General features: G+C 49.1%; 1 protein-coding gene across 1 annotated transcript; it reads left to right on the top strand.

The window, feature by feature from the left end:
* The first annotated feature begins 558 nt into the window (after positions 1-558).
* Positions 559-2606, top strand: LOC136539815 (probable serine/threonine-protein kinase PBL15). Its single transcript, XM_066531807.1, has 2 exons — positions 559-1501; positions 1606-2606. The coding sequence occupies exons 1-2, from the start codon at positions 913-915 to the stop codon at positions 2331-2333; spliced, it is 1317 nt and encodes a 438-aa protein (XP_066387904.1). The 5' UTR covers positions 559-912; the 3' UTR covers positions 2334-2606.
* Positions 2607-13445: the final 10839 nt, after the last annotated feature.

The raw sequence follows: 13445 nt of genomic DNA, 5'->3' as shown, positions 1-13445 counted from the left end.
ATATTTCAGAAACATTTTTTAGAGGCATAGAAAGTTGTATTATAGAAAGGAAAATTGTTGGAAACTAGGCTTCAAAAAGTGGTTATCTGTGAATTGTCAAATTGTAATAAAATCGAGATAATCTGAACGGTAGTTTGAACATTAATCAAATAAATAGAAAAATAGAGTTCGGTTGTGTGTGGGAAGGAAAAAGGGTATGTTGATAAATAATTGATGAAACATGGCAAGACTTGGAATTTTGAAAGAGCCTAAAATTGTTTTCGTTTTGACTGACATATTTTCATTTTCTGCTTTACCCAAAAATACGAGGAAATCTTTTTTAAAAAAACTAGCCCCTAGTAAACATGGGTTTTCCACTTCTCATTTTCACTATCCCTACTGATTGGGATACGTGGGTCTTCGTAATAAGTTGTCATTCCTTTTACGGGAAAAGGGAAATTGTCAATGTAAAAAGGTGCGGTATGTATACGCTTCATCGAAAATATCCTCTGCACTTTCTGCAGAATTCCACGTCTCTTGCTCGACGACGATGATCACATCAAACAATTGGAGCGGCCGGGGAGTGCTAGAGGTGAGCAAGAGACAAGCCAGTGCTGAGCAGTGCACGCAAAAGGCGAGGCCCATGCTGCCATAAGCGCACAATTGCCTGAATCGGGGGAGTGGTTCGGAGCAGTTGGGTGCTGTGCTGTGTTGGAACGGTTGGCGCCCTCGGCGGCTCGGCCTCCTCCCTTTTCCACCCCTCTTCCTATATGATCCCCACGCCTCCCGTGCCACTCTCTCCATTGGCATCCATCTACTCTCCTCCCGTCCCGCCGTACGTACCTGAGCTCATTCCCTCCACCTGCTCACACGCACGCTAGCTACTTCCGGCGCGGCACAGCTGTTTAGCTAGCTCACACACGCACGACTACGATGCCGAAGCCGTGGAGGCCGGTGCTGGCGTCGGCCACCAAGTGCTGCGCGGCGGAGGACGCGGCGGTGGCCCCCGACGGGCTGGCGCGGTGCCGGCCGCAGCAGTCGGAGCTTTCGCGTCGGCTGGCGTCCTTCCGGCGGCTCTCATCGCTGGTCAACAGCCCGGCGTCGTCGGCCACCACCACCACCACCATGGCGGACAAGGACGGCAGCGTGAAGCAGCAACAGGGCGGCGGGGAGATAGCGGGCCCGCTGCAGCTGCACTCGTTCGGCCTCGGCGAGCTCCGCGGCGTGACGCACGACTTCTCCAGCAGCTTCCTGCTGGGCGAGGGCGGCTTCGGCGCCGTGTACAAGGGCTTCGTGGACGCCGGCATGCGCCCCGGTCTCGACGCCCAGCCCGTCGCCGTCAAGCAGCTCAACGCCGCGGGCTTCCAGGGCCACCGGGAGTGGCTCGCCGAGGTCATCTTCCTGGGCCAGTTCCGGCACCCGCACCTCGTCCGCCTGCTCGGCTACTGCTGCGAGGACGAGGAGCGCCTGCTCGTCTACGAGTTCATGCCGCGCGGAAGCCTCGAGAACCACCTCTTCAGGAGTAGGTGTCCCTGGTCACCATGGTGTGTTGCTCTCTTCAGGAGCCACCGACTTGACTTGACTTGACTTGCTCACCTCGATCTCGATCGTGTCTGCACTCTGCAGGGATCTCGGCGACGCTGCCGTGGGGCACCCGGCTGAAGGTGGCGATCGGCGCCGCCAAGGGCCTTGCCTTCCTCCACGCCGCCAACACGCCGGTGATCTACCGGGACTTCAAGGCCTCCAACATCCTCCTCGACTCCGACTTCACCGGGAAGCTGTCGGACTTCGGCCTCGCCAAGATGGGTCCCGAGGGCGAGGACACGCACGTGACGACCCGGGTGATGGGCACCCACGGGTACGCGGCGCCCGAGTACGTGCAGACGGGCCACCTGAACCTGAAGAGCGACGTGTACAGCTTCGGCGTGGTGCTCCTGGAGCTCCTCACGGGCCGCCGCGCCATGGAGCACGTCCGGGGCCGCACCGCGCACGCGGAGCAGCAGGTGAAGCTCGTCGACTGGACCCGCCCCTACCTCAGCGGCGGCAGCCGCCGGCTGCGCTGCATCATGGACCAGCGGCTGGCGGGCCACTACTCCGTCAAGGGCGCGCGCGCCGTCGCGCAGCTCGCCGTGCAGTGCACGGCGCAGCAGCCGCGGGACCGGCCAAGGATGGTCGCCGTCGTCGAGGCGCTCGAGAAGCTGCAGGGGCTCAAGGACATGGCCGTCACCGTCGGGCTCTGGCCCGCCACCGCGCCCATTGCTGGCAGGAACGCCATCTCGGCGAAGATCCGCGCCGAGGTCAAGGGCGCCGGCGCTGGGTCCCGGCGGAGGAGCGCGTCCTCCAAGCTGCCTTGATGGATCTTCGACGATTGGTCCGGCAGGACACCTGCGTGTCACGTCGTACGTACGTGTCGTCGTGTACCGGGGTGTAGGAATCTTTCAGTATTGCATAATGTGCCCGCGTGTGTGTATATAGTATCGTACGTAAGATCTATACTACCGTATAGGCCGGTTAGGCGCCGACATTTGGTGAGGCAGCGAATGGTCATGCGTGCCTCTGTATCCTCCATGACTCACTGTACGATCCATACATATTTTGCTGCTCCTGGATTCATCATGGTTCATGAAGCGATCGTTTTGTTTTGCGAATACATGTACCAAGATACATACAGCTTGTTTTCTTCACATCCATGTCCGATCGTCAGTATATCTCTCTTGTGTGTGGACAGACAATGCGGACAGGAACGAATTGAAGTTTCTACAATTCTACTGCTGCGTCGTCGTTGTCGGCGACGACGGGTGCTGCTTCAGAGCACGCACCTACGGATGGAGCAGTATTTGTTCCGTTGCGGCTGCGTCCAGCATTTCGTTCGAATTTCCGACAGGAGCAGCATAGGTATCTATCTATTCAACTATTCAAGCGACAGCAACGGCATCGATCGGAGCAATATACGGGACACTGGAGTGTCGTTCTCTCGACGGCGACGTTGCTGCTACGCGACGACGACGGCGACGGCGACGGCGGACGCCCCGGCCCGGCGAACATCCATCGGCGCGGCGTGTCACTGTAGCTTCCCGGCCGGTCTCGTCGAGAGTCAAGACTTGATCAGCCAGCGTAATCTTCCACGGCTTTACCTTTCTCCCACAACGGGATCGACGGGAGACCCACGACGTACGGGTCTCCGTGGATCTAGCGCCATATACATGCCTGCGCCATATCTCGCGACGAGGTCAATCTGATCTTTCCGCGCGCGCACGTGCAAAGACTGCCTAGCAAGCTATCGCGCCTATCAGTGAAGATCTGTGTGATGAATACTAGCTAGTGTTATGGTGTACCAATACACACTTTCTGAAAAGTGCACTCACAAAATCAGCGACAAAAATACATATATACCTTAAGATCATAGACATCTGCATTGACACGCAAATTATTGCGGAAAAGTTTGACCAATTGTGAACTACATGGAGAAGACAAATTGCTTCTTAGAATTTTGCGATTTATTTGTCTCCAAATTCCGAATGTCACCATTGGAGACGATATTCTGGCTGCTGGAGTCTCCAACCCATCAACTCTCTCTTGAGGTTCAAGGTTAGGATTTTAGGTTTGGTATTGAATTTTAATCCATACTTTTGTGGGGGTATAGTGTTGTCCTAAACGCTAAATGATAAACAGTGAGTCGCTTGCTATTTAGTCATTATTCAGTCTAAATAGCCACTTAAGCGGGCAAAACATCCGATTAAACGAATACGTCACACAGTCGTGCAACGTTCAAACGGTGTATAAACGTGCTAAACAACCATTTGGACGAACAGTGTATAGGAGTAGTTCTAGGCTATAGAGAGATGTAGAGCGAGGAAGGTCTGCAAGGCATTAGGGCGGCATCCACAATGGTGGTTGGGCAGGAATGGCGGCAATAGCATCATGGTCATAATGGTTTTGGACTTGGGTTGGCCATAGTGGACGACAATGGCTCTAGCGACAGAGGTGGCACCGAAGATAGACATGGGGCATTTGAGGTTGGAGAGCATATATCCTGATATCCATGCCTGGTGAAGAGGATCCAAGAAAGAGAGCACAAATAAGAAGAGGTAAAGCACACAAAAAAAGAGCAACACAATTTTGAAAAGTACATTTTCAAAATTTGTGAAAAAAATAGTTGAAGACCATGGACAATAATTGTGTTGACACACTACAGGTTATTGTGAAAAATTCAACCCTATGCATGGTGACAAAGTGCTAATATTTTTTCTTAGTACAAGACAAATTCTCTCTGTTGTGCACAAAGAATATATAGTCATTTTTTGAACGAATTTTGTGTTTCAACATGTGCATAAAGGAATGTAAAAGGACGGGGTTGGGGTCGGCAAGTGAGCCCGTTCTTAGAGCATGCCCAACGCAGCTAACAAAGATGGTGGTCTCGGATAAAAGTTGCTATCATGTTAGATGATGAAGACTTGAGGCTATCAATGTTCCTAACGCAGGCTAACGCTTCCACTCTTTCACGGTCCCACGAGTCTGTACTTGTAGCAGAAAATTTGCATTAGCTTTTGTGGCCAAAATAGACTGCCAGTGAGATGATTCTATTCCACAACGCAAGTCCACAGTGAGTACTTCTGCATTTCGTCAGACCAAGCTATGTTGCTCCTGCAGGTTGCTCTGCCGCTCTGCGGAACCGTCACTAATGCCGATCTGGACCTTGAGGGCTTCGGTGGCAGCTGGGACTATACAACATGCCGCATTAGGGGTGGCCTTAAGGGCGTTGTGTTTGTTTCGGCTAGAGATTCTAAACAAACAGCTTTTACACTATGGATTGCAAGAGCCAGAAGGTTAAAAGCATGGCAATACGAATGCTAGCTAGTGTTTTGGTGGATTATTGTTGTGGGAGCACCTGTCAGGGTTTGTACCAATGGTCGCTGCAGGTAATTTGAAGTCACCATTCACAAAAGCCACACAGTCCAAAGCTGAAACAAAGAACCGCGCGCACTCCCTAATGGAAACGGAGTTTGATAAGACTGCTTGGAAGGCACGGGTTTTAATTACCTGAAAAGTAGGAGTAGCTCATTTACCACATGAATGAATTTTACACGAAGCTCCGATCCACGCGTTCTTGCTCGATGATCTGGTCATCAGCGAGCCTTGCCTCCCAAAAGCCGGGCATCTCGAAACAGCAACAGTGCGTGTTCCTCCGGGTAGCTCGGACTCGGAGGGGGCCGGGCCAGGGAGACGCCGGCGTTGCTGCGTCTGGCGACCCAGCTGCGTGGAGACAATTACACAAACCGTGCGAGGCACAGCACAACCGCACACAGACACAGGCGACGCCGATGCGCGCGGACCCGGCCGCCGCGACGGCGAGAGCTCGCGGCAATCTCCGCGGCGGATTGGTCCGCATGCTGCTAGCCGACTCGCGACCGCCTCTGCTTGGGTCACCAGTCCACGCTGCGCCGCACCGGTCGCGGGGCCCCGAATGGCAGCGGCACGCACACGTACAGGTGGTGACTAGTGAGTTGTTGGAAAAATCACGGTTTGCGAGCGGTGACCGTCACGCAATGCTAATGCTAGAGGTGAGGTGACCGGTGACATCACGCCCGCCGCCTCTCGCTTTCCTGAGAAAAATTACACTAACGGCCGCCCGCCACAGTCCTGCTCCTGCAGCCGAAACAGGCAGGATAGCTAGATCCCGCAGCCGCCACATTCCGGTCGATCCTTTTGATATTTCTCTGCTGATTTTTCGCCCACGTGAAAATTGAAAATTCAGTTTCCTGGCAGTGATCTCACATGACCTGATTTCTCGTTCATTTAGGATTCCAAAAAAGGTGTAGTGACTAGTGAACCATGATCACAGATCACTGCCCATAGGTTTCAGACAACTGACCAGATATGTACTTATAGCGGCAAAGGCACTGAAAGCTTTGGCAACAAACCTTGTTGCCATGTGCAAGAATACACGAAAGAGAAGATATGATACTACTATGCATAATACATTCGCTGTAGTACCATGCTTGCATCCATGAGAATACAAAGCAAACATTGACTTCCCTTTATTTGCTGAGTCTCATCCGCATGTAATCTTTAATGAACTTTGAGAAAGCTCACTCTTTTGGCTGATCAATTCCATTCAATTGAAGCACAACAATTGGTATATTAGCGTCTCAGCCCATGTCCGGCGGGAATTTCGTATTCCTGCATTTTAATCTTCATGTCCAATGCCTACAGAACAGAAGGGCCGGTGTTGGATGGCCCAATCCACGTGCTGGGCTGGAAATTTAGTCCATTTGGGCCGTCGCGAACGGGCCGTACAGGCAGTAGAATCAACGTGCCTTGCTATGCTGTTGTTTCTGTACCCGTCCGGCGATTCCCCTAGAATCATTAGCTAATGGAATGGAATTTTGCTTCATAATATTGCCGTATATGTATAACTTTTAATATGAAATGAACAGGCAAGAGATCTGACGACCCGTTTGTTTCACGACAAAATGTAGCGTGGTTTGATTACTGCAGGTAATAGATTCCATTATTTATTTAATGTTTGTTTCCGCCCTCATGGAACGAACCACACGGTACAAAATTGATACAGCTCCAGCCTCAGCTTAGTCAGATACGAACTCAGTCGTTTTCTCCGGCAGTACTGTTTCCTTTGCATTTCCATCACTACTCCAGCAGTCCAGCAACCAAACGCTAGCTGACTGTTATTAGAGATGTAAGTTGCTACTAGTCTACTACAACTCGTAAGATTAAGCATATATACAGGTTCGTGTGCAGTGTAGGAAATGTAGACGTGCCACACCCCCATAGGCCATACACTAGGGAGTAGTCAGGCTACACATACTCGCCGTGTACTAACTAGGGGTGTGTTTGGTTGAGTTATGGCTGTGAAAAAAAGCTGCTGTGGAAAAAAGCTGCGGGAAAGCTGCTGTGGGCTGTGAGCTGTAGAAAAACTGAAAGCTGTTTGATTAAATAAGTATAAAATATACCTTCTATCTTTATCTCTCTTGAAACAACTATGGAAGAGCTTTTTATTCCACCAATTTCAAAAAGCAGAAAGTCAAAAGCCAAAAACAGGATCAAACCAGCTTTCAAAAATGTACTACGAAAAAACAGTTGCTTCTGAAAAAGCCACCTCCAAAAGCAACCTCTTTGGTTGGGCTTTTGGCTTCAAAAGCCAAAGCAACCAAACGGACCCTAGGTTGTGTTTGGAAAGTAGCCAATCATACAGGAAGCGAGTAGTCACGGGAAATGCTCTCCCTCGTTATAGGTGGCGGAGGAGAAAGACAAAGGGAGAGGAGAAAGACGAAAGGCTACTTTGGCAGCCGCATGGTGATTAACCTAGGAAAGTGATCGGGTGGGAGGAATTTTTTTGGACAAGGCAATCCTCGTCCACCTGCTGAGGGATATCTCCGCATGGGTTAACTTTCCCGTTGCTATTTGGAAGCTTTCCTAGGGAGATAATCAGTTGCTATTTGAAAGCTTTCCCAGGGAGATAATCACGTATTCACGTGTTGGTTGATTACTGTTGGCTTGGACAAACCAGCAGTATGTATGCATGAAGGATCATCCGATGATATATATGTTAGATAAAAAACATAAAATGCTAGTGAATAAGAAAGTGAGTAATAACATAAGAAAACATGTTAAACAAGGGGCATAAATCCCAGGATATAACAAATATCTAAAAAACTAAAAAACAAAGGTCACATTCAAACTACGCATGTTGTCCAAACAAAAACGTTAGATTCTTTCTTAAACCAAAAACTGAAACATGCAAAACTCAAATTTAACCAAAAAAAATATTTTAACAACATTTGTCTGTACTTTATGAAAATTCTACAAGACAAAATATGTCACATGTCTCTCCATACAAATACATAGATAATTAAAATATAATATAATCTGAGACTATCTGCCATAATCAATTAAAAATTTGACACTTTTGCAGCTTCCTCAATCTTACCTTGTTTCTCTGTTAAACTCCTGCAGATACATTGAGTAAAAATTAGAGTAGAGACTACATAATAGTAAGGTTGCAAAATCATATCATTATAAAAGAATGTACCAAGAATGTAGCAAGAATGTCAGACTGAATGTTTATCAATGGATTGATTATAAGGTCTGAGCTGCTATCTGGATGCTAATCTAAACAGGGTTATCATTATGAAATCAAGGAATTGTTAACATAAATTAGATGGAAAGGAGAAATACCTACTTATCATTATAAATTGGAATTGTGTATGGCGCTATCAAATAATGTATTCCTTGCTGATCAAAGATATAATATTAGTAATAATTTGAACCAAACAAAAATACTAAAGAAAGTTGTTTGATATATCTCTGAAACTTAGCTCTAAACTATGAAGTTCATATCTGAAAACAATTTGAACAAATCTATAGTATCAATCTTCTTGGTATATCAAATGGCCTTGTTCAGGTTAACTAACATACCAGGATCCTTAGTTTTGAAGCCATTCAAATTTGCCAAGAGACAACAGTTTGCTAACTCCAGTTTGCTAACTCTGAAGGTGAATCTTGAATTCTTAATTCTGTACCAAATTTACCAAACTTTAGGACCTTATATCTTACAAACTGTTGATAATTCGCTATTGATCCATAAACCAATATAGTAGCTCACTGTACCAGAAATAACTTTTGTTAAGGCTGACTACATTATTTACACATGAAATCAAGAGAGAGATTGGAGGGGGTAACTGAGTGAGATTATGACTGAACTCGAGTTCAGTTAGCACCGGCGGCGGTAGTCTGCTCTGCCACACAACTGCTTCACCTGCTCACCGCCGAGCGCCACCGCTGAAACGCGCCGCCCTTGCTCCCTCGACACACGTACAACTATTCTGTTCCTCTAGCTCAACACAAACAACCAGCTGCTATCCAAACCTAGATCTACAAGGGCCCGTGAGAGGAACAGAGAGAAGAAACCCTAGCAGAGACAGGGAGGTGCGGATGGAGGAGGAGGTTTGGGATTCACCATCTGGAGGCGAAGGTGCTGGTAGAGGAGACGCAACAGAGGCAACGGCAAAGGGGACGATCCATGGTGGCGACGGCGGAAGGGGCGGTCTCAATTGAGGTGGAGTCGGGGAGGAGCAGCGATGCGCGATGCGTCGCGACTCGTGAGACAACGGGTAGGGAAGCGCAAGCGCTCCTGGCCTGATGACTCGTGGCTTCCTGCCCCGTGGAAATCGAAGGGCGGATTGGGGTTGCAATTCCACGTTTCGTGGACTTCCAAATGGCACTAGGAATTGGCCCAGGGGAGCTTGCCCCATGTTTTCCTGGCCCGGCGGGATTCTGCGCTGCCAAAGTAGCCCGAAGAGAGAGGGGAACACACCGGGATGCCATGATGGTCTGCACCAGTGACATCACAATAGTCATGTCATAACCGTGTACGTCACGCCTTCTAGGAGTACATTGTTTGGCCATTATTGTTGCATCTCTATATTTATGTCTTGTAATCTACCTATTCGATTCAGGGCTCGTTCGTTTGATTAGGAATAGGGCCTAGAAATAATTCCTAGCCCCCGGAGAGATTCAATAATTTGTACTCATTTTGAGGAGCTAGGATTCTTCCGGGTGTATTCCGAGAAAACCAAACAGCCCTTAATTGAATAGCTAACGAGTCGAGCATGGTTATATACAACAAGCATACAGTACACTACTGGAGGCGCCCTCTTTGCCGAGGGCCCAGGGCACTCGACAAAGGCCCAAAAGCCCGAGTGCCGCCCTCGGCAAAGGCTTTGCCGAGTGCCGCCCTCGGCAAAGAGCCCTCGGAAAAAAATTTAATGGCAAAGAGGCTCTTTGCCGAGGGCCATTTGTCGGGCACTCAGCAAAGCCTTTTCCGAGTGCCAACGGCGGCACTCGGCAAAGAAAAGCAGCCGTCAACGGCGCTGCTCCGTTGACGGCGCCTTTGCCGAGTGCCGACAGTTAGGGCACTCGGCAAAGACATTTTTTTTTTCAAAAACTCTTTGCCGAGTGCCGCGGCGGCAAGGCACTCGCCAAAGCCATTTTTTATTTTTTTTAAAAAGCTCTTTGCCGAGTGCCTCTCCAGCTTGGCACTCGGCAAAGATTTTTTGCTTTTTTTAAAAAAAAATCTTTGCCGAGTGCAATGTCCTGGCACTCGGCAAAGTTTCCCAGCTTTGCCGAGTGCCATGACCATTGCACTCGGCAAATCAACCGAAATTGCAATTTTTTTTGTTTTTTGCATTCCACTGACACAAACAGTTCAAATATATATCACATGTCACATATATATCACAAACATCACAATAATCACATATATATCACAACGAAACCATTTTCACACATTATATCACAACCACAACTCAAATAACAACATATCGCAACCACAAGTCAAATATCACAACCACAAGTCACAAATTCACAACCACAGTCCATCAAGTCCAAGCACAAGTCACAACCACAAGTGAAGCTCAAGTCCAAGCACATGACGAAGCACAACTCCTCAAAAAGGCGGCCTATGACACGATGGTGAAGCAAAGGCTCCATCATTCGGTGACGCATGAGCGGGGTTATTCGAACCCGCCGACGGAAGCTGCAAAAAGGATAAGAGGTTGCATGTGTGAGATTCATCTAGTAAGTTTCTATGTGAAGCATTGGTGTATGTCATAGCTAGTGCAAGCATCTAGTAAGTTTCTATGTCAAGCATCTAGTAAATTGAGAATGTCAAGCATGGTTGTATGTCATAGCTAGTGCAAGCATGTAGTAAGTTTCTATGTCAAGCATCTAGTAAGTTTCTATGTCAAGCATCTAGTAAGTTTGTATGTCAACCATGGTTGTATGTCAAGGAAGCATCTAGTAAGAGTGAACTTTCATACTTACAGGAGTGGCTGTAGGAGTAGGCGGTGGAGGAGCTGCCAACAGCAAAGGTACACCCCCTTGTTGGACACTCCGCATGAAGGCCTCCATTTCTTGCATCCTCCTCTCCTGGGCCACGAACGCTTCCCTCTGGGCCTGCAGCTGCGCGCTCTGAGCCTCGACCATGAGCTTCTAGGCCTACAGCTTGGCCTGCAATACAAACTTCAATGTTTCAGTAATGCAAATATAACTTAGGTGTGCAAAGATGAACGTACGATGAGTAAAACAGGACGTACCTCGAGAGCGTCGACCCGCTGCAGTGATGGAGTAGGCCGTGGGCGTATGGGCTGGCTAGAGCTCGTGCTCCGTGCTCGGAGCACGTCGAGAGAGGGAACAGTGGTGGAGTCGATGGCGCCGTCTGCAATCCGCAGCCGCCCATGCTTCTTGCCTCCTCCTAGCCTCATGATGGTCTCTGCATCAATGGGCTCAGTGCGCACATCGTAATCTTCCCCATGGACCTCCCTCACCTTTGAGGTGTACTCTTGGACCTTAGTGTGCACGGTCGGGTTGGAGTACACCTCACGTGGGGCAGATAGGTCGAAGGAGATAGAGGAAGACGCCCTGCCCATGTGGGACATAGCCCACGTAGAGAACTCCGAGACCTCCACGCCCGGGTGTGCAGCCTCCCGGGAGTAAGACGGCAAGATGGGGAGAAATAAGGCAGAACTCAGCGTCAAATAAGATAAAAGAAATCACTTACATATGCTTGTTTGTAGGCGGGGAGGCTGCGGCTGCCTTGATGGTGAGTAGCACCTCGCCTCAGCAGACGCTAGTCCCACTGCCTCGCGTGGTTCTCAGTGAAGTCATTGGACAACCACCCATCCATGATCATCTCCCAGCACATGGAGTGGGATCGGCACCACCAGGGAATCACCTACAAGTCATCGATTATTTGACATAGAAAAAGATAAAATTAAACTGACTTAATCTCAAAACGAATCATTATTAATGTTTTTCGTCTACCTCAAGGTACTGGGCCCGAGACAGCTCCACCTGTCTTGCATTAGGCTTGCTGATGGACTGCTTCAACACCACGGCGTAGTAGTCTCTATGGGCCTGCACGCGCGCCTCGTGGTGCATGTCGGTGACGTACTTCCTACAGGCGGCGGTAGCCGCCTGATCCGGCCGCCTGATCCGCCCAGGCCTCAAGTCCTTCTTTCGGCTTGAAATACCTCTACATACAAAACCGATGTATCCATTCATTATTTCAATAAAAGACTTGCCCAATGAAAATGTTGTGCGAGAGAGACTTACCCAAAACTCCACCAGTACCCGCTCCTGCTTGTTGCGGTACCTGTCGTCAGGGGCCAACTGGTACCTGTCCCACGTGTAGGCCGGCTCCCGCACGTCCTCGAACACGTTCACAAGGCCGGGGTACCATTTCCTACACAAAACACCAAGGATGCTCGCGGGGGAGCGTGTAGGAGTACCTGACAAAACCAACCAGGCCCTGTACAAGTGATTAAGAAAATTTATCAGTTCCTCTTTTGATTTCCAACATTATCATATGAAGTAGTTGTGATAACATCTATAGTTACTTACCTCTTTGCCATAGGGTGAATCAGTGCCCGGTTGTGAGGAAGTGGAGGCTGAGGGAGGCTCGCGGGACCTCGCTGGTAGACAGTTGGGGTAGCGGAACTGTCTCCCTCAGCGGCCTCGTCCTCGGCCACCTTGTCCTCGGTCTATCGGATGTCCTCGTCCTCGACCTCATCCTCGGGCGTGGCCATCACATGCTCCTCCTCCATCACCTCGTCTGAAGGTGGTGGGGAAGGAGTCCGCTGCCTCCTACTGACCCTGGTCCTCCTCCTCTGACCTCTTGTGGACGCTACCCCTGACCCCGACCCCTCGTCTGAAATGGGAGGGCGTGGTCTCCCGTAAAGGGAGGCCATCTCACGTCGTGGACGGCTGCTCGCCATCACCTGCAATCACAGAGAATGAACAAGACTTATTAGTATATATATTAGAAATGGATTCAAAATAAATAAAGAAAACACAAACTAAAACAAACATAGTATTACATGTATTAGGAATAATCTTCATGATTAGGATCATAGGTGTCGTCATCACTGTCAAAATTGTCCAAATGGGCAACACTATCTGAAGGTTCTATGTTGTCTTCGTCGTCATTGCCTAGCCTTAATCGGTCAAGCATTTCTATGTCCTTGGCATTTTGCACCACATCTCCATCAACCTCGTCATCCTTCGTTTCGTTGTCTACTTCTATTTCGATCGCTTCGGGTAAGACTCTCAAATGTGCCTGGTAGCCCATCTTCTTGATAGAACTGTTCATCATATGTGTTTGCGTTGAAGTTGTAATCGTCATCGTTTGGGGCAGGTAGTTTACCGTGTGGAGACACCTGGTGCACAATAGCCCAACCCTTAAGATTCGCTTTGTCTTGGTTGGCATATCACGTATAGTACACCTGCACGGCCTATTGGGCCACAATGTAGACATCTTTTCCTGGATAGACGGAATCTTCTCGAATCTCGACTAGCCCAAGATGAGGGGTCCGTCTCGTTTCTCGAGGATTAAACCAGTGGCATTTGAACACGACAGGTTTATGTTTGTGACCATGAAATGAGAGTTC

The sequence above is a fragment of the Miscanthus floridulus genome, chromosome 2, assembly GCF_019320115.1.
Source record: "Miscanthus floridulus cultivar M001 chromosome 2, ASM1932011v1, whole genome shotgun sequence".
Lineage (NCBI taxonomy): Eukaryota > Viridiplantae > Streptophyta > Magnoliopsida > Poales > Poaceae > Miscanthus > Miscanthus floridulus.
This window is presented reverse-complemented; position numbering and strand designations above follow the sequence as displayed.